At 39.1% G+C, this 21,782-nt stretch overlaps 1 protein-coding gene across 1 annotated transcript in view; it reads left to right on the forward strand.

Moving 5' to 3' along the window:
* kif6 (kinesin family member 6) overlaps positions 1–20,078 on the forward strand; it is a 75,387-nt gene extending 55,309 nt beyond the window's left edge. The window contains exons 14-23 of the mRNA XM_005746485.1: positions 4,035–4,137; positions 6,831–6,886; positions 14,170–14,220; positions 14,850–14,937; positions 15,060–15,195; positions 16,939–17,027; positions 17,674–17,760; positions 17,895–17,999; positions 18,980–19,092; positions 19,933–20,078. Coding sequence (XP_005746542.1) covers positions 4,035–4,137; positions 6,831–6,886; positions 14,170–14,220; positions 14,850–14,937; positions 15,060–15,195; positions 16,939–17,027; positions 17,674–17,760; positions 17,895–17,999; positions 18,980–19,092; positions 19,933–19,949 — 845 coding nt within the window. The 3' untranslated portion in view covers positions 19,950–20,078. The remainder of the gene's footprint in view (positions 1–4,034; positions 4,138–6,830; positions 6,887–14,169; positions 14,221–14,849; positions 14,938–15,059; positions 15,196–16,938; positions 17,028–17,673; positions 17,761–17,894; positions 18,000–18,979; positions 19,093–19,932) is intronic.
* The last annotated feature ends 1,704 nt before the right edge of the window (positions 20,079–21,782 follow it).

Below are 21,782 nucleotides of genomic sequence, written 5' to 3' on the forward strand. Positions count from 1 at the left end.
CATTCTTAAACCAGACTATATAATGACTACATTTTTTAATTTTGCCAACAGTATTAGTACTGTCCACTCTGTTGTGGGGAAAGTTGCACACCCCCAGAAATCTCCAGATCCTGCAGTAGTTACACGTCCACTCAGGAATGTTCAACCAATTTTCTCACACTTCATGAGAAATTCCTGACTCTTTCAGCCTGATGCTGTCCAGGGAGACTCTGTAACTTTGGGAAGCACAAGACCACACTGAGTACTTACAGGAGAATCAGAGAAGACATTTCCTACAGTTGTAATGCTTTTTATGTGGAGCACAGGTGGGGTCAATATTTATTTATTTGGTTTTTTTAGACTTTGGTGTTCATGCTGCATTTCTACAAAGATTTATGAGGTCCATTCTTTATTCTCTGTTTAAAAAGAGACCATTTCTGAGAAAAACTCTCAAACTCTGAGATTAGATTTTTGAGGAAAAATGCACAATATTTTGTAGATTATCTAGAAAAAAATATACAAAAAAAGATTACACTTTGCAGTCAAATTCACTAAGGGAATCCTGATAACTGTAGCTCTAACTCTAATTTCAAGCTTTAAAGAGACACTGTCATAAAATGGGTGGATTCAGAACATAATTACACACTGAATTAGACGAGCTTTGTGCAACATCTGTTGTTTCTGCAGTTTCATGCAGTAAAACAGCAGTTTTACAGAGGCTGGTGGATTAGAATTTCAGCTTTTTATCTTTATTTATTTTGGCTTTCATTTTTCTAAATGTCCAATTTTTTCATGTAAATTGAAGTCTAATCTTACATATCTCATCCTTTTGTTTTTCAGAATGTTGCCTCCCTTCATCTGTGTATTTTTTTATTATCATCATTATTATTATTATTCATTTCACAGGTTTTCTTCCTAATAGTTACAATTTTCATATCAGAAAATGTCGGATTTATTCCTACTTTTGCCTGTGCCTTTAAATATATATCTTTTAGAAACCTCCTTTTCCCAGTTTGTTTATTTATTTATTTATTTATTTTCCATCTTTAGAATATTTTAGGATTTTTGAATTTTATTATTAGCTGACAGTTAACTTTTTGTATAGCTTTATTTATTTATAGTATCTGTTTTTTTCCTTTGTATTTATTTATTATATGTGTTCTTATTCTTTGCAAAGCACTTTAGCACTCTTTCCAATAACCTGTTGTTACCTTTATTTAATATGCCACAGTAGTAAATCAGTACCTAACTATTGAATTTTTAGACCCATAGACTTAAAAGTAACGCATTGAGAAAAAAGGATAAGAAAAATACAGCTGTCCTTGTGCGTCTTCTTATGTGTGCTCTAAATACATTTTTTATGAAATACACAGAATGAGCAGAATACCAGAGGGACACACAGTTGACGCAGTTCTTTAACAATAGAGCAGATATCATATGTTTCTCATCTGCAGCGGCTGGTTTCCATGACCCACTTGGAGACTCAAACTATATGCACATTAGATCATTGTTCTTTATTCTGTCTTAATTTAAAACAAATGCGCTGCACTTATCATGTCCGCATGCTCAGAGGGTCGCTGACTGTTTATGTACATTTCAATTAGGTCTAATCTTTGGGTCCTGCTGCTGCAGTCGCTGGATAAAAATCACTGTCCCCTGAAGATGCACTGTAAATATAATGATGATGAACTTTCCATGGAAACCATTTGTGATGATTGAAAGCCATACTGTCAGACTCTGTTTTTTCCTTCTGTTCTTGGCCTCCTAGCTCAGCCAACACATAATAGAACCTGGACATTAGGAAGGGTTTTCTGATTACCACTGTCTCTGTAGAAGCACTCTGCGCACATTACGTCATAGAGCTGGATTTCTGCTGCGTTTGCTGTACAATGAAAACAGGACTAATAGGAGTGTTTAGAGTCTTATGAAGGTACAGATGTACAGTGTCTCCTTCCTGTTCTTTTCATAGAGTGCTGATAGAAAGACAAGGTGTTCCTGTTGTGGCTCAGACTGTTAAAGAATTGAATTAACCAGAAATGAGACGAGTCTTAAGTGAGAGTTAGATCTTAACGTAAATCCGGCTAGCTTGTAATGAGACGCTGATGATTCTAGCAGGCCGTCCACACGTTTCTGTGATCTGGACCAAATAGAGACACCTCGGTGAGTGAGAAAGTGCAGTAGGAACATAAAATTCACCCAAAAATAATTGTGAAAGCTCCTAGCTTCTTCTCTTTGCTGGCATTTCACCTCTAAAATTTGTTGAAGCAGCAACAACAGTCACAACACATTCAAACCTCTGTGGTTTGTCTGCACTTGGAGCACGGAAAAGAAAAATGAGGAAAGTTGGCCTGAGGACCGTGTGATCTCATTACCCCACAAATTCTGTGAGCACAACATAATATGATGTTATATCACCCTTAGATATTCCTGGAATGCTGCTTTTTTACAAGAGTCGACCGGAGTGCATTTCCCCTCAAGATCCCCTCATGCTGATTTGTAGAGTTTGGCTCTTGTAGCGCACGTCTAAGTTGGTTTTAATCAGGACTTTCCAAAAATAAAGAAACAGCATTCCTAACTGTCCCACGATTAATCTCACATGAGTTAGTGTCCTGTGTACGAATGTCTTTGGTTAGAACGGATAAGTCCACAGATTTAACGGGGGGTGCAGGGATTTATTGGAAATTATGGTGGCATTTTGGATTTTCCAAGGAACAGTTGGAAAACAGTTGGTAACAGAGAGGAAAACAACAACTTGTTTTTCACCTTCTTAATAAAACAGAAAAAAATAGAGTAAATTCCAGTCACCATGATACATGCAGCACTTATAAATAATAAATAGCTCCCAGTCATTTAATGTCTACATACAAGTTTAGCTTTTTGTGTTAAACTAAGAGAAGTAAAGGTTTTACAACAGATTTATTATCATGTAATAGCATGAAAAATAACAGTGCACTAATTGTAAGATTTTTCCCTAATACCAATATAATCTGTACTGATCTCATTGTGTCATTTAAGGAGGCAACAGAAAAAAATCACAGTTGACTGACTAAGATTGCAGTGTCAGTATTTAAGGTCAGGATGTGAACTTTTTCAAGCACGTGATCCAAACCATGCAGTGACATATTAACGTTATCTTGTGGATGGGCTCTTCTCAAGGATTTTCTTAGGTCGAGTTTGGTCCGATTTTGGTGTCTTCTTTCTGCCATATGATGACAATTGCCTCTGCCCATCAGGAATCTCAACAAGAACTTTTATTCAGAACTATTTAACCTACAAATAAACATCTTTCCTTTGCTAATGTGTTTATATTAGTCTAACCATAGCTTTGTAGTTAGACTCCAGGTGCATTTGGACACAGAGATGGTGCATAATAGTTACCACACAGATGCTTCTGGGTCATTTCACTCCTTTAGGAACCTTCCTGAGAATAAAATTTACAATCCAGCCTTTCTAATTCAATCGCATTTTCAGAAGGAGACCAAATCAACGCTCTCTGCTGTGTTGTGTTTTATCCCCTTGGTGGAAGTGCAGTATTTAAAGCAGATGTGTACAGCTTTAATAAAAACTTGAGCAGTGAGCAGGAAGTTCAACATCATGTTTCCTGATGTGCGATGCACTGCTGAGGTTGAGCAGCGAGGGGTGGGGTATATCCGCTATGTAATCTTGACATGTTCAGAACTGCTGTTTATATTTGTGTTTATGTTCTCGCTAATCATCAAATGCCGCGATAATCAGCCATATCAGTAGAGCTCTGTAGCGCACATCTGGCTCCCAGACTGGAGTAGAGTACCGGTGAATGTGGGAACATGTTCACATTTGTGTGAATGTGAGAGTGAATGAATAGTGGTATTGTAAAGCGCTTTGGGTGCCTTCAAAAGCGCTATATAAATACAATCCATTATTATCCATTATTATTTGCACAGCAGGACCTGGCATGAGTGCTCAAGTTAGATGATGTTTTTTACCGTGGAGCTGCTGATATACACAGTGTTTCTGATTCATAAAATAAAGCACACTGTGCATCTCAGTGCTGATTTTTATTCTCTCTCTTTCAGGCCCCAAGCTGTCAATGGGAAAACAAGAGGCCTTTGAGATCTTCATAAGAGACCATGAAGACCACCTAACCATTGAAGACAACAAGAGTCTGCTGAAACAGAGGTTAATGACTAGTAGAACAAAATATTATCCTGATAATGCCCAAATTAAGGCAGACTACTTCAACGTATAAGCAGTACCACAAAGTTCAGCATTTCAAGGATATCGTTTTCTTCTCGGGCACCTCTTTCTCTAACACCAGGAATCAGTCTGAGTGGTCACATGAATGTGGTTAACAAAGTCACGTTCACTCAGGAAAATGATTCTTTGCCCTCATAAACACGTAGCAATAGTTTTGAGTAAAATTCAAATTACATATACAGGGAGTGCAGAATTATTAGGCAAGTTGTATTTTTGAGGAATAATGTTATTATTGAACAACAACCATGTTCTCAATGAAACCAAAAAACTCATTAATATCAAAGCTGAATGTTTTTGGAAGTAGTTTTTAGTTAGTTTTTAGTTTTAGCTATTTTAGGGGGATATCTGTGTGTGCAGGTGACTATTACTGTGCATAATTATTAGGCAACTTAACAAAAAAAAAAAAAAAACCAATTCAAATAATCATTTTTACCAGTGAAACCAATATAACATCTCCACATTCACAAATATACATTTCTGACATTCAAAAACAAAACAACAACAAATCAGCTACCAATATAGCCACCTTTCTTTGCAAGGACACTCAAAAGCCTGCCATCCATGGATTCTGTCAGTGTTTTGATCTGTTCACCATCAACATTGCGTGCAGCAGCAACCACAGCCTCCCAGACACTGTTCAGAGAGGTGTACTGTTTTCCCTCCTTGTAAATCTCACATTTGATGATGGACCACAGGTTCTCAATGGGGTCCAGATCAGGTGAACAAGGAGGCCATGTCATTAGTTTTTCTTCTTTTATACCCTTTCTTGCCAGCCACGCTGTGGAGTACTTGGACGCGTGTGATGGAGCATTGTCCTGCATGGAAATCATGTTTTTCTTGAAGGATGCAGACTTCTTCCTGTACCACTGCTTGAAGAAGGTGTCTTCCAGAAACTGGCAGTAGGACTGGGAGTTGAGCTTGACTCCATCCTCGACCCGAAAAGGCCCCACAAGCTCATCTTTGATGATACCAGCCCAAACCAGTACTCCACCTCCACCTTGCTGGCGTCTGAGTCAGACTGGAGCTCTCTGCCCTTTACCAATCCAGCCACGGGCCCATCCATCTGGCCCATCAAGACTCACTCTCATTTCATCAGTCCATAAAACCTTAGAAAAACCAGTCTTGAGATATTTCTTGGCCCAGTCTTGACGTTTCAGCTTGTGTGTCTTGTTCAGTGGTGGTCGTCTTTCAGCCTTTCTTACCTTGGACATGTCTCTGAGTATTGCACACCTTGTGCTTTTGGGCACTCAGTGATGTTGCAGCTCTGAAATATGGCCAAACAAGTGGCATCTTGGCAGCTGCATGCTTGACTTTTCTCAGCTCATGGGCAGTTATTTTGCGCCTTGTTTTTTCCACACGCTTCTTGCGACCCTGTTGACTATTTTGAATGAAACGCTTGATTGTTCGATGATCACGCTTCAGAAGCTTTGCAATTTTGAGACTGCTGCATCCCTCTGCAAGATATCTCACTGTTTTTGACTTTTCTGAGCCTGTCAAGTCCTTCTTTTGACCCATTTTGCCAAAGGAAAGGACGTTGCCTAATAATTATGCACACCTGATATAGGGTGTTGCTGTCATTAGACCACACCCCTTCTCATTACAGAGATGCACATCACCTAATATGCTTAATTGGTAGTAGGCTTGCGAGCCTATACAGCTTGGAGTAAGAGAACATGCATGAAGAGGATGATGTGGACAAAATACTCATTTGCCTAATAATTCTGCACTCCCTGTATATACAGTAATGGACTTCTATACATTTTACATCAGATTAAAACTTTGGGTGTAAGATTCAGATAATTATTTATTAAAAACTAGACATTTTAAATGAGAATAAGAAAGAAAAGTATGTCTTTGTGCCCCCCTTTTCCCTGCCCTATCGGCCCCCCTGGCTAAACTTTGCTAGATCCGCCCCTGCACAGTTACCAGCCGTCAGCTGCGTAGAAAAAGATCCTGGTCCAGAAAGTAATATTAAATAAATTCTAACAATAGCTTATCAAGGTTAAACATTCTGCTGATGTTCAGCCGCTGGTTTCCTCTTTCTGGCGCAAAGTGGGCCAAAAACAAAGAAGAGAGACGGACTTGGACAGAAAAGCCGATCAGCTGATCATTAATCAGTTTCATGACTGAAGTAGCGTGGGAATGCTTTACAAACATTCAGATATTAACTTACACACTTGCTTTACTTCTCTCTGGGATCACTTCCTCGGAGATGAAATGCCGGTTTGGTAGGAGGCTCCAAATACACACAACCGCTCTATCACATGAGCACACTGCTCCGACGTGCTATGGTTATGGGCCGAGTTACACTGTGTCGCAAGTTTTGTGAGGTGCTTTATTGATATCTAATGGATCGGGTTACATTTTTTATTTCTCTCCGATATCCGATCCAGTAATTTACGTCAGTATCGGACCGATACGTAATATCGGATCGGTCCATCTCTAGTAAAGACACATTATTGTTGTATTGTTTTTCAGTGGATTTTCTATCCTTAAGAGATGCCAGACATTTCCACAATCCAGATGTATAAACAGCACAACAGGCCTGAGGAAGCATATGTAAATGTGATTTTGGGGGTGAACTTTGCTTTTAATTCTTTGATTCTTTTGAACAGATCAGCAGAGGCCCGGAAACTTGGAGAGGAACTGAATGAAGCCAGAAACAGAATCAGTAAGTTTTCTCATTCTTTTTGAAAAACACATTACACTCAAGAGCTGCGTAATGTTCAGGTGTGCAGTCGTCTGTCATAGAATAGAATAGAGCCCTCTATTCAAAAGAAAGATATAAATAGTAAAGACATCATCAGGAATTAATAGCAAACAGAAGAGAGGGATATATACAAAACAAGAGAAAAGCACACATCGGAGAGCAAATTGCTGGGAAGCAGTGCAAAAGGACTTGATCATCCTAATGGAAACTGAGATACAGTTGATAAGACGCTCCATTGAGTTCTGTGGTGTGTTCTTCTGTGTTTGCTTTACCACACATCAGCAGCAAAAGAGCTAACATAGCATGAAGCAAGCTAAGACCAAAGAGCGAGCAGTTTGGAGGTTCATGCTGCGATAGCAACAGCCTTTCGCTATATGTTTCAAAAGGTTTTTCTTTTTCTGTGTGTTCGGAGATACAGTGGTGTAAAAACAGTGCTTGCCCCTGCTCCTCACATGTAGGTTTGGATTTTTCCCCCTTAATAAGAAACACCTTTATTTAGAAACTGCATTTTGTGTTTACTCAAGTTATCTTTGTCTAATAGTAAAATTAGTTTCATGATCTGAAACATTTAAGTGTGACAAATATAAAAATTAAAAAAAGGAAATAAGGAAGGGGACAAAGACTTTTTATACCACTGTATAGGAAGAAGCTGAAAGGGCGTTGATTTGATGTTGGGAAGCTTCTGTTGTTACTATGGCAACATAACGTCCTCAGCTTGATTGATATTTAATATTTAACTAGTTTCATACTTTACTTCACCTATTTCTTTCTGACAATATGCGACAATAATGCAGTTTTATTTTTCTTGGATTTGTTGTCTTGTGTCTTTACTTTTGAATATTTCCCAATTTAGTTATTTTGGTCAGTTATTTTAACAAGTTCCATATTAATACATTTGAAACAGCCTGAAGATTTCCACATTTGGATTTCCGGTTACTGAAGATTCCGACCTGTGCTTTTTACTTGGCTGTCACTCTTGTGCTCTTCTGTGTAATATCCATAACGGGTAAACTTGGCATTGGCTTAGGCCAAAGCTTAGTGGTTCTAAGCCTTATGTTGTTAGTCTGGGACTATATTCACTACACAATGTGTGTCTTCTAAATGCCCACAAGTGACCCAAAGTGAAGATTAGACAGAGACTGTCTCATTTGCACTTTGTTTCTTATTTCCAAGTAAATATTTTTTATTTCTGGATTCTAATTGAGTCATAATTCAAAATAATTCTTATGTATTGTAAACTTGGTTTATGAGTTCATTCTCTGCCTGAAACAAGCTGAACTAGGAGTCTGTCATACTTCCATGTAACACGACATTCTATGACACAAGATGAGGCTTCCATTAAGAACAACGCTCTGAGAATGCAGAGCCTTTTGAGGAACTGAGCTAAAAGAATTACGTTAAATAGCAACAGACATCTGAAAACATTCCAGTGATAACTTTCTTGATGTTGGCTAGATGCACTGAGTCTTCTTCTTCGTCTTCTTCGTCTTCGTCTTCTTCTTCTTCACTCACTATGTGTTTATACACCTCTCTGCATTTAACTATTAGTTATTACTGATCTCTCTTGTTTTTTTTCTTTTGTTACTTTTGCGTTTCTTAATTTTTTGCTTTTTTTTTTCCATTTCAGTTTTGTGCAGGTAAAAAAAAAACCTTCATTTTAAAAACTCCTACAGCTGTTCCATACAGAAAAAAAAGGAAAAGCAGAGAAGGTGCACTTTAATATAGAAATCATAAAAGATGCCTTGTTAGAAGCTCAGTATTGTGTCATAACCTGCTGCTGTTTACAGAAACACTAAAAGCCGAGTCCTGTCGCCGCTGGCAGTGAGTTTAAATGATATTAATGTTTGGTTGAACTTTCCAGTAAACTCAGAGCAGTTAAAATGTGTTTTTATCTGGTTTGCGTTTACTACTGCAAGCTACATTTATAAATTTCCCTGCTCTGTCTGTGGCTCATTTCACATGCCGTTGAAATGGATAGGTTTACACCAACGCCTGGCATCAGCGCTGCCTCTGAGCACGCTCAGTGGTTTAGTAGCATTTGCCCGTTAGCACCACACATGCCAGTGTACACTTATCACCCTCTGAATTCATTTTTTTTGTCTTTAGCCTTCACTGCATGAGGTGCTGACACAGACGAATCTGTCACATGTCATGCAGAAATCAACCCTGGCAGCATGCAGATTATTAACTCTTTAAATATGTTCTGCAGACCACACAGTGAGGCTGAAGCGAGGAAAAACTGGATTTTTACTAATTTATCCACATTCCTCATCTTAGTCAAACATCTCAATGCTGTCAAAGCTTATTACATTTTTAGGTGCACAGAGCTGCATTCTTCCTGGATGAGAGCTGGTGTTTTTAGTGGCTGGAGAGTGGCTCGCTGTGTTTTAATGCCATCTTGGAGGGTTTGCTCGGAAACTTTACACCACCTGTGTCTCATGGTTAAAGGAGAACATGGAAACTTTTAGGATAATATGAGGTGCTTTTTTCTAAAGGACCCAACTTGAGGGTTAGAGGAAGCATCAGTCTCTAGTTTATGCTGTATTTCTTGGCCTCACTATGACTCTAGAGATCAGTCCTACTGCAGAGACGCATTCTGAAACCATAGGTCGAAAGAAGAGATTTCTATTTAGAAAGTCAAAGATGCACATCTTCTGTAGCAGGAGTATGAGACTGATGTGATTCTGAGCTCCCACTAAAGCAATTTGTGTGAAGTGGCGAGAATGAGAATCAGTACCTCAAAGTCTGAGACCGTGGTTTCATGGCTCCAGAAGGCTAAGCCTTTGATACACCTGTCAATCTATGTTTCAGTCATCATCGGTACTTGAGATCTGAGCAGTAGTCAGGAAAGTAAGCTCATGAATGCAGGTTTACACATAGGGTGAACAGTTTGGACATCAGGATGGAGCTCAGAATAAAGCCATTGCTCTTCTGTTTCTTTGGAGGTTTTCTGAGCATTCCCAATTTGGAAAGGGAGAAATTATATACGTTATCTGGATTGGGAAATTCTTGGAGGAACCAGAACATTTTGTTAGGGAGATGGACGTCTGGAATATCCTGTTTAGTCTGTTCCCAATGCTACGCTGCTATAGATACTGTATGTGCAGATTTGACATAGATCAGTAAAACCACTGTATAAGAGCATAGATTCTGAACAATCTTATTTATTTTAATTTACTGTAGAAGAACCCAGTAAATTAAAACCCTAGAAACACACACCTGTTTTTACACCAGTTTTGGTGGGGCAGTTCTGTTGTTTCTTACTTTGTTGAGGAATTTGGGTCAAGCATGTGACACCGTCTTTGGTATCACTTTGATTTCACCTTCGCTGAAGTGACCCACAGATGCAGGAAAAATGAGTATGGAGCCGGAGATGTGCCACACTTTTTAGAACAAATACCAGAAGAGAAATATTGTAGTCTTTGTTAACATGAGCTGCATTTTACTGCGCTGACTGTTTCTGTGATTAATTCCTGTGCTATCAGCCATATATTAAAGTGGTTTATAAAAAGTCCATAGTTTAGGTCAAAGCCTCAGTCAACAGCAGCATGAACCCAGCTGTCCTACAAAAATGGAGAATGTTTAGTGCAGCTCTCTGTTTAATAGAAACAAATCTTGCTTCCTGTGTCCTTGCGGTTCTTTATTTGTCTTGTGAATTTTAAACATTTACCAGATTACTTGTGGATATTATTCTTCATCTACACATAGGTCAGATGCTGGAAAGCTGGGCTGCAAGTATGGTGCTCAAATCTCACCTCACTTTGGTATTTATGTGGCATATCACATTCAACCTCCCAGCCACAAAAATCACCAAATATTTATTGAGGCTTGTAGCTTGAAACTAGCCTTTAAAGTCGACAGCACGTCTACTGACGGTGGTGTGGGGGGGAAACCCTGTGTGGTTTGGAAGAGTTTTTGGTGTTGAGCTCACAATCTTGTCCTGGATGGAGAATAGAAGCACTGAAGTCTGCACCCCACCTTTACTTGACAAATATCCTGGATTTTTGTTGTTGTTGTTTTGGTCTGTTTTGGGACTTGAACTGGCTTTTGTGACCAAAAAGTTTTGATTCTTTTTTATTTCTCTGATCATTGCTGGGACAGGTAAAAAAGCAAATCTGTTGTACATTAACCCTTTTGAAAGCAGAGTCATATTGGGTATATGGTGTCTCCTTCCTCCCACTGATACCCTGCAGATCCTGAAGAAATAAGAGATATTTGTCCCTTGGCCAGTATTCAGTCTTTTACTGTAAACACAGTTCACACAGTCACTATTGAACATTTTCTATCTCAAACTTTGGCTGCATTTATGGTAGGTGTGGTATGGTATTTAGTTGTTTAGGTTTGATTGTCTGATTCAGGCACAGACTGTACATAAAAGTTAGATGTAGCAGTGGTGCTGTCACCTATTGTGTTGTTTTGGAGCTTTTTACCTGTTGCTTTCTTGTTTTTTGATTGTTTTTGTTTTTTGTGTTTGAGCCAGAAGTGACCATGTTTGAATGGGACACTGGTTAGCTTGGATGGCTACATGCAGTTCAGTTTAATTCAATTCCATTCAATTCTATTTATATAGCGCCAGATCACAACAACAGTCACCTCAAGGTGTTTTATGTAGTAAGGTAAGACCCTATAATAATACAGAGAAAACAGTCAAAACCCAAATAATCATATGACACCCAATGAGCAAGAGCTTTGGCGACAAAGGGAAGGAAAAACTCCCTTTTAACGGAAGACGCCTCCGGCAGAACCAGGCTCAGGGAGGGACGGCCATCTGCCGTGACCGGGTGAGCGGAGGAAGGCAGGAGACAAAGACATGGATCTATAGACAGTAACTTTACCAACTAAAACTGGAGCATACTTAACATATTTCTTGGATTGTCTGTAAATGAGCCATATTTTTGTCCGACAGCTGCATTAAAAGTATTCAGAAAGGTGTCAAAAACACTGGCTGCGTTAGAATCTACGTCCCTAATAATACAAACTTTATTCCTTAAAAGAATTTAAACAAGTAAGTTTTTTTTTTAAAGTTTGTTCTAGGCTGCAAAGATGGTTAGTTCAGCTTTAAAGTTTGATTTGTAACATAGGAGTCTATACAGTACTCACTTTTGTAGCCCACCTCAAGTGGACATTAGAAGTACTGCAGTTTTTGTAGTTTAGTTTTCAAACCCATTTTAAAGAGATCGTTGCTTGGGTGCAGTCCATGAGCCTTTAAGAGAGATGTGTGACGAGTTTACACAGAAGATATTTGGAAAATTTATGGCAAAATAAAAGGGTGGGGCCATGCAGGGGCTTCGGGCGAATATAACAGATCTGTTAAAGAATACTTTGGCCATGACCATGTACGGATCAGAGTGAACACAAAAGCCAACCAAAAAAAAAAAAAAGTGCTTTTTATGTTGCCTTCACGTGCTCCCTGCCCCTTTTTTGTACCCTGTCATCATAGCGTGGTCATGGCATAAATATTTTTTAATCCTTTTATGTTATTATGAAAGGGGTTGTGGGTCATGTTTGAGAGAGCTGTGTCTGTTAGTGAAGTTTCAGGCTGCCCACCTCACCACAACGCGAAGCCACAGGGCGTCTCAGTACAACTACATTTTCAGCTACCCACACACAACCCAGCTTCATACTCTATAGGCATTTGGAAAAACACTGTCATCATGGGCACACTGTGTCAGGGCTGCTCATTTGTAATGTTTCACATCATCCATTCATGTCTCTGCTGTCTACTGAAACCCTCAGAAAAGTGGTCCTGGGAGACGAGCTGGTTACACGGGCACTTTGCAAACAGATTTAAAGTATTCCACAGGAGAAAGCCGAGCAAGAGCTCTAATCCAACCATTTTGTGGCGTCATGTGAGGTGTTACAGAAACCCACCCCCCCCCCCCCCCCCACATACTTCATCTGGATTTCCCATTTTCTGATTTCCACTTGAGATAGGGTTGTATTATACAAAGAGCTGCAGCACAGCAGCGTCTATAAGTGAATGACACCTGTGGGACTTTAATGGAAACACCACAGAAGATACTGCCATTCAACACTGCTTTTATCTCGTAGCCTGGCTCTGATCTAAACATGAAATAAACATGAAATTGTAACCTGTGTTCGTCTTATGGCAAAAGCATCCCTGGACATTTTTGTCCCTTTACTTACAACTGTCTTCTACTACCGAAGCGGTTTATTAGCAATTTCTCCAACAATGTAATTAAACACTTCAGTTCAGCAACAGTAAATGACTTGCCCATATGTAAAGACTGCACTATAGCCACGAGAATCAACATTCACCCGAATGCCTCCTTCTTGTTGCTTCTTTGCTTACTGAAGACTTCATTTAGAGGACTATGGAAGTTTATAAATCAGCACCATCTTGACTATTGTTCTGTTTTGATTTATTTCCTGCAGTACTGTATAGTAGATAATCATAATAAACTTGGGAAAATTTTCAACTTATGAGGTCATTGTATATAGAAGTAATCCCTGTGAGGCCTCATACTCCTCCAAACACTGTTTCACAGTTTTTTTTTTCTATTCTTGGCTCGATATGATGATGATGATGATCATATAGATATTAGGCAGAGGATGAACTGAGGGGCTGTACTCACGCACTTTATAAGATAAATAAGGTAAATATGAATTATTCTGAATTGTAAGTCATGCAAAGCCAGTCTAGTAGAGTTCAAGAGTAAAAATAAGAAGTTAGAAATGTGCAGAAAAGGTTAATCATCTGGAAATAAATCATAGGTTCAAATGTCTAAGAAGAATAGAGTTTGACAGGCCAACTCCAGAGGGAGCTTTAGGATTTGCGTGAGATTGTTGATTACAGTTGAATTACAAAAACGAAGTGTGAGATTTGAAAGAACTGTTATGGATAGAAGTTTAGCTGGTGCCACTCTCAATCCTAGATAAATTGGGAGAGAGCTTTCGGAATGTCTTACCAAATCAAACATGCCGATCATCAAGAGTAATGTTTGAAATAATGTTTTTTCTTCTGGGTTATAATGAGGACTCCCTGTATTAGGCAGCACATGGGTTTTAACCGTTTTGCATTGCAGGGGTTTGAAGTAGATGAATGACAATCCAAAATGTTTCTTCATAAACAATGTCATGCATTTACTTGCTTGACTTTTATGAAATCATGTGGAACCAGGCGACTTTTTTTAAGTTATGAAGCCCAGTGGCCTTGGAGATTGATGTGCTTTGAGTCTCTTGATGGAAATTAAAAAGTTTTGTTGTCGTTCTCCTTCTCTCAGCTGAACTGAAGAAGCAGCTGGATGTGCGGAGGAGACAGAGAGCCGCTTATGGTAAAAATTATTTATAACTTCTGCCCACACCAACATCTAAACAACAAACATGTGAAGCAATTAAAATTCACCACATTTCTGCACATTTCTTGCCTTTGCATTGGGATTGCAGCTTGAGGAAGTATCAGGTCTTTTTATTATCATCTTTTTGATATTGAACTCTTCTCAAAACAGGATGATAAACGCTGAGCACATTGTGGCCCCTTTTCAACTGTTACTGGTGGCCACTTCAAAGCTTTTGCAGCAAGCCTCAGTGAATGAAAGCTTACTGGCCAAAGACTGGGCGGCTCAGGCTCTAAGACGCCTTCATTTGCTCCATTCTGACTGTTTTGATCAGTGAGATAAAACCTTTGATGGGGAAACCTGGTTCTAAAGCATGCAAACACCTCCCACCCAAAGGCATTTCTTGTTATTTGGAGATCCGCATCAGAGAGCTCTTCACAGCAGCCTGGTTTCCATTATCCGAGGCCAAAAGTTTAAATGCTTTCTTTGAAGCCAATGGACTCATGACACACACAAATTCTCAGCTTCTAATCTTGCACTTGTCATTTTATATAAAACATGACCGTGTTTCTTTTTTGTTTTTAACTCCTTTGTCATCTCTGCAACCTATCAATTCTACACCACAGGTGTCATGGAAAGTCACACAGGGTCTGAGGAGGAGTTTGACCCAGCTGAAGAAAACCTCTGCAAGCACATTGAGGAAGAAAAAAAAGGGTGAGTTTGTAGTGCTTTTTAATGAATTACTATGGCAGACCCTGCTTGCATTGACTGGATACAGCAGATCCTTCATAACGTGGACAAAAGTTGAATTCAGTACCGTTAATTTCTCCTGTCAGTTACAAGAGCATCGTTGGCCGTCTAAAAGCGCTGAGGACCGAGATTGAGCATCTGCAGCTGTTGTTGGAGAGGTCAAAGGTCAAGCTCCAGAAGGACTTCCATAACTGGTGGAGCCAGGAAGCTTCCAGTCTGCAGGTGGCTGAGCTTACCTTCCTCTACCTATCCATGTGACAACACCACATAAAGCATCTGGGAGCCTGATGTAAAGTCCAGGGAAGAGTGTTAAAGACGTGTCTGACATTAGCCTTCTCTCTGGCTTTTTGTCTTTCTGTTTATGGATGTCTTCTTTCGTTTGTTTTCTGAATGCAGGGCTCTGTGGTCGTGTAAGTTGATATGCATCTGTCTGTGACTTGTGGGGCCTTTATGGCACCAGTGTGACCCTTGCAGCCTCTGTTCAACATCATGCTCAGTCGGTCCTGGGGGGAAGATATGTAGGAGGCAAATACACAAAGACATTTTCATGGAACTCTTTGTGACCCAAACAAGAGCCTGGAAAGCAGCTTAGAGGAACAGCAACAGATGATGGACAGTCCCAGCAGATAGCATTAACAGGAACAAAATGTCACACAGTGGAGGCAGCCAGCTAAACATAGTGGAGAACAGTTGCCATAACGCTATAAATATTGCATAAATCTTAGTAGCTAAAGATTTAGCTATTGAAATTGTTGGCTAACAGTCTTTAACAGACATGTGAAGAATAAAGTTTCCATACAGCTATGTACTGCTTCCATAGGAATTCAGAGGCTAAATAGCTGATAAACCAATTCACTAATTAATTATCAGGATGTGTGAGCATGTTTAAAAAAGCAGGAGCCTTGGCATTTTGCCATCTGGAGCATTCAGATGTGTGTCGGGACAATGCCGCAGTGTTCGCAGAAGTGGACATCCCAGGAAATTCACCCCAGGTCCGGAGCACTCAGCGCTCAGCAAAACTGTAAAAACACCCAAGAGCTACATCTCAGTCAAATGTGAGACCATCTGTCTCACAGCTAAAGCTTGGTTCAAACTGGGTCACAGAACAGGACAACGATCCCAAGCACAGCAGCAAATCTGCAACAGAACGGCTGAAAAAGAAAAAGCATCGCGGTGTTGCGATGGTCCAGTCAAAGTCACAGTGAAAAAGTTCACAGTATAGATACTAGAAAAAATTCAAATATAGTTCATTCAGTTGTACCTTTAACCAACTTTTGAGCTTTTTCCGTATGATGTGTAAGTACTTTACCAGTATCTACATGGCTATATCTGTCTGTGATCTCTGTGGGTAATAAGAGATAAGTCTTCACCATATGATGAAAGAATATGTTTGCAAAAGTTTAAAGAGAGAAAAGCTGACAAAATTTCATGTCTAAAACCAAGTTAGACTTGTCTCTCCACTTGCACGCTTTCCTCAGCCTTGATGGCTGTCATGTGGTTGGTTTCGGAAACCAACTGCATAGAAGATGTTAGGCACCAACATGTGATGAGCAGACGTCGCTGGCTGCCGCTCTTTGGTTTTGATCTTATGAATGGAGAAGAATATCTCATTCACATCTGAGAAAAGTTTGGAAATGTGTCACTGAGTGACGAATGGGAAGCAGAGGAAATCCAACAGACGGGCCTTACACATGCAGTTTGAGTCCACAAAGCAGGACGTCCTTTTTCGTGCCTGTATATATTCATCAGCTTTGTTCACACGTTTATTGTTCTGCACACATGTGATCGCTTAAACTTTGTGTTATGACAAAGCCAGAAGACACAAAATACCCAAGGTTGTCTGGTCCTTTTAAAGAGAACTATGGCCACATTGCATTTAACTGTTACCAGGCTGGCATGATATTTTTTGTAGAGAAGTGGTACAGAAATATTTCAGTAAATTAACTTTTCATTATTTGTAACCAGGAGTCTGAGTCAGAGGCTGCAGCCCAAAGTCACACTGGGACACTGAACAGGACCATACAGCCATCTACACCTCGAGCTCCGGGATTTGGGTGAGATTGCTTTTTGCAGCCTTGCAAAAGATGTAATAAAGGTCTGACCAGTTGGCTGGTATGCACTCTTAATATGTGTGTATTAAATAGACATTTTTAGCTTCCATTCAGCTCATATACGTATAAAAACTAGCGAAGTTATAATGAGAACCACTCTCTTTTTACTGATTTATTAATAATATTATAGTTTCCTTTTCATTTCCGTGCTTGAACACTTGATTTTTAGCCAGCAACCTGCAGCTTGTTTCTATAAAACCTTTTTTATACTTTAATAAATAGCAAACAATTGCTGGAACAATGTTAAATCAATAAAACAATGTTTTTATGTGAAAGATACAAACAATACTAAAAGACCTAAACTTCATCACAAATGTTGAAAATGATTAAAGAAATCATTAACCACCATTTTTTATAAGGAATATAGTACAAGAACTAGAAAAATGGAGCTGAGAATATGGCAGCTTTAGTTTTAACTCAGTAAACTTTGCAGAAACTCCATTAACAAAATGTTGCTACAAACTATTTTTGTGTTGTAGCGCCCTCTGGTGGTTGGCTCATGTACATGCATACATTTCCTACAGATGATATAATGTTCTGTGGTATTTTGCTGTCAGTCTTCATGAAATACTCTTCTAATTTTAATTAGGGCTCCTGCTCTCAGCAGTACTGTGAGAGACTCGCCAGCAGGCCGACACCTGAATCCAGATCCTTCTATCTCTGCTCAGGAGCTCAGGTCAGCTACGCTTCACTGATCCTCTCATTTATTTGCTCTGGGTACTGATGGGTTATACTGCATGTAGCCATACGATATGTAACACTATATATATATATATATATATACACATACACTGATTCTTTGAATTTCAGAAGTTTTACCCTTGAAAGCAAACCTCCAGGACCAGCTGTGCCAGCGTGGCAGAATAACCCTGTGAACAGGAAGGTGACAGACTTCACCCCTTCTTCTGAGTGGAAGTATGTGAATCAGTGGCCTGGAACAAAGGTTGACAAATATTACAATCAAAAGAGGAGTTTTAAACTATTTCTGGCCAAAATAATCCTTTGGAACAACATATTTAGGCCCTACAGTGTCAGTGACACAGCCTTGTTAAGTATAACTTTGTTTTTTAACATTACCAGTTGGTGTAAATTTATTTATTTTTACATGTTACTAAAAAATATTTTTTCTTTTGTCACATGTAGCTACGTGGGGGTTTTTATGGTTATTATCGTGTGCCCTTTAACTTTGAATCTTTATTATTAACTTCAATCTTTATTATGTTTTTAGTTTTAATGACATCGTTGAACTAATACTTACAAATAAAATGCTTACATTTCTTAAATCTCACAGGAGATCCTGTGAGATTTAATACAGATTAATGAACATAATTATGGGGGTGCATGTATTTTATTGTTTCACTTGTAAAGAATAAAGTGACAGAGCTTGATTTCCAGTATATTCTCAGAGTTCTGCCATTTAACATGTTCAGAGGAACTATTGACTTCACTCATATCTCTTTAGAAATAAGAGACATCACAGTCCTTGTATTGTCTATTGTTTATTTTTTACATTTTTAAAACAAACTGAAAGTTCTTTGGATTTATTGTCGACATTTTGAAGCACTTAAATCTGTATATAGACGTGTAGATTTTATAGCTTTGCAGTGTTTTTGGTTTTTTTTCAGTCATGAGCACGGCTATGATTTTTATATCTTTGTGAAGTAATGTCTACAAACTGTGCTAACAAATCAAACAGGCCTCTCTGCTGTCTGAGCTACCTTTTTACGATCACAGTTAAACACTCGTGCTTTTGTTCCACCAGCACAGAGACTGCATTATTACCTGTTTCTTATAAACCTCTGGATTACGAATAGTCAAGAATAACAGGACTGCTGGGTTGTTAAAGCAATGAATGATGATGGCTGCCTGTCACAGTAACTATTCATACATTTCAGGACCCTCACCTCTGCCACAGTCTCATCCTCTATTCCGCTGACTGGAGACCAGCAAACTGATGCTGACATCCTGGCTTTTATCAGGGCTAGGCAGAATCTCGTCAGCAGGGCAGGTGACACACACAGATACACACATGCAAAAAACGCACCTTAAGCACAGTATGGATTATGCATTCAACACCGCCCTCTGCTGGTCTGACAATAAAGTTTAGCTTCTTTCAGGACTTTTCGTAGCTTTCTTTATCCTCGTTTTCTGTCCACTGAGGGAATAAAGAGACTTGTTGCTTCCACTTCTCTGTCACAGTGTTGCATTATGGTCACAGACAGCATACATATATGGTGGACACTCCTTTCGCAAAGCCCTGAGGTTTATTACAAACCTTACTTACCAGCTTACATTCACTACAACTTAGGGAGCTAGTCTTACTGAGCGAATTTGAGGTTGAATTAATTCAATAATTGCTTGAACATTAATATTGAATACAGTATTTTTGCTGTATGGATTCATGTGTGTTACTTGAATGCTATCTCTCTTGGTCACGACACTGTTGCAAAAAAGATTTTTAATCTCAGGAGTTATCAAGAAAATAACTGCTGACTTTCTTCTTGCTTGTTTTCTTGCTTTATTAGTTTATTAAACTGTTTTTCTTCATCTTTTCTTCCATCATTATAGCTTTCGCCACTAAATGTTTACCAACTTGTTTCCTTTTTCATTTTACTCTTTTATTTTTTGCTTTCTTTTTTCATTACCTGTTTTCTATCTTTCTTTCCTCGACTTTATTTGGGCACTACCAGTGTCAATTTTTACTCTTTCTATATTTATGTATACATCTTCCCAAAACACCTTCCAAGACACTAGTGCGTTCTGGGAAGTGTAGTAACACTAGCAAAGGCATTTGAACATCGCCACACAATAGCTTATTCTAACTTTTTCTTTGTTTTCTGAATTTCAGGCAAACATCAGCAGTGATGTGTTTCAAGTTTGACCTCCACGTGTCACGGCGAGTGAGATGAGCCGTGTGGAAAATAAAGGAGGATCCAAACGCAGGCACTTGGTAAAGGTGTGATGGTGGTTTATTAAACACAAAATAAAAATGGACAAAAGGTGAACCGAACAAAGACTAAACTATACTGGGAACAAACTGAGTACAGAAAACGAACCTGAACCTGAACATGAACATGAACGAGAGCGAGCAGAAACCGATTGACAGCAGGGAAACACACAGATGAAGCAGGGTGGATACACAGACGGACCAGCAACTACAAACACAGAAGACACGACTTAAATACACTCAGAGAATCACAGGGAGATTACACACAGGTGGGAGACACAGCTCGGAGTCATTAACGAGACGAGAGGTAAAACTGAACACACTCACATGAGACGCAGACCTTCACAATAAAACAGGAACAAGAAACCATCACACTAAGACGCAGACTCGACGTTGACAGACAGAAAATGACACATGGAACTAGACATATACTAAGCAGACACAACCGAAGAACAAATCCTAAACACAAACAGAAACATGAAACTCTAATAATAAACATCATAATCATCATCATTAACACAACAAGAGAACAAGAAGACAATCCCTGACGCAAAATTAAACCAAAACATAATAAACTCAAAATACTGGGTGGAAACTGACCCAGAACCATGACACCACGTCTACCAGTTGAAATAATTACTCATGACCCGGTACAAGGTACTAGGCTTCTCCAAGAAATACAACACACACACGCACACACGCACACATTATGCCTGCTGTCAAATGTGCACACTCAGTTACTGGCTTCTTCCTGGTAATGACGTGATATAATGGTCATGAGTGGAAATCACAGCCTGCTCCGACTGTTTGACAAATGTTGTCTCAAGATATCAGAAGAAGGAGCGGCCAGTCGGAAGCCGGCTGCTCCAGTTTGTGGAAGTAATGAATCATAACTATGTAAATGATGCAGAAACAAATAACTTTCATATTTCCATCTAATTTTACTTTATTCAAAAGGGGTGTAAAAGTGTATAATATCAGGACATTTCCTATTTAAAATGTACAAATAAAATGAAGCAGAATTGTGCGATGCAATGACACACACTACTGCTGTTCTTACTTCTGAGTTTCTTGTTTTGTGTATTAGTTTTAAACTCTCCACTCTGCCTGCCTTGTGATTTTAAATCCACAGATCATAGCTGTTGATGCACAAAGCTCATTTTCTTTTGTCATTTATATTAGTAATAAATCTTTTTTCATGAGTGCTTCCTTATTTCTCTTTGATAATATGTAATAGGTGTAACAGTGGCTTTTTTTCACTTTGGAATTTGACTGGAAAAGTGGAAAACCACTGTCAACTATAGTTCTAACAGCTATACTGAAAAAATTAGAGTATCTCTTAGGTCTCCCTGAAATTTGAAGATGATCTGTATGAGATCATATAAGCAAAAACAGTTTTTGTGCAGCAGATTTAAAATTACATCAGGCATTCACTCGGACCCTCAGATAGTCTCTCAGTCTTGTTCTCTAAAACTTAAAGACTTATGGATTTGATCAACTGGTCCCTTAACGAAATTGACACCCTATTCTTGATGAGAAGCCTGGGCTTAGGAGAGCCCGATTCTCCTGCAGAGATGTTTGCTGCTGTTGCGTCATTTCCTGGCGACACTCTCGTTGGACAGCATTGAACGAGATCTACCTATTCTGGACCATGATAACAGTATTCTGGCTGATTGGAGCTGGAGCGGACCTGGCTTATCGAAGAACAAAAAAAGCGGTTACAGCTGTTCAAAACCCCACAAGGTTGGCCA

The sequence above is a fragment of the Pundamilia nyererei genome, unplaced genomic scaffold, assembly GCF_000239375.1.
Source record: "Pundamilia nyererei isolate P.nyererei 1_Seehausen unplaced genomic scaffold, PunNye1.0 scaffold00179, whole genome shotgun sequence".
Lineage (NCBI taxonomy): Eukaryota > Metazoa > Chordata > Actinopteri > Cichliformes > Cichlidae > Pundamilia > Pundamilia nyererei.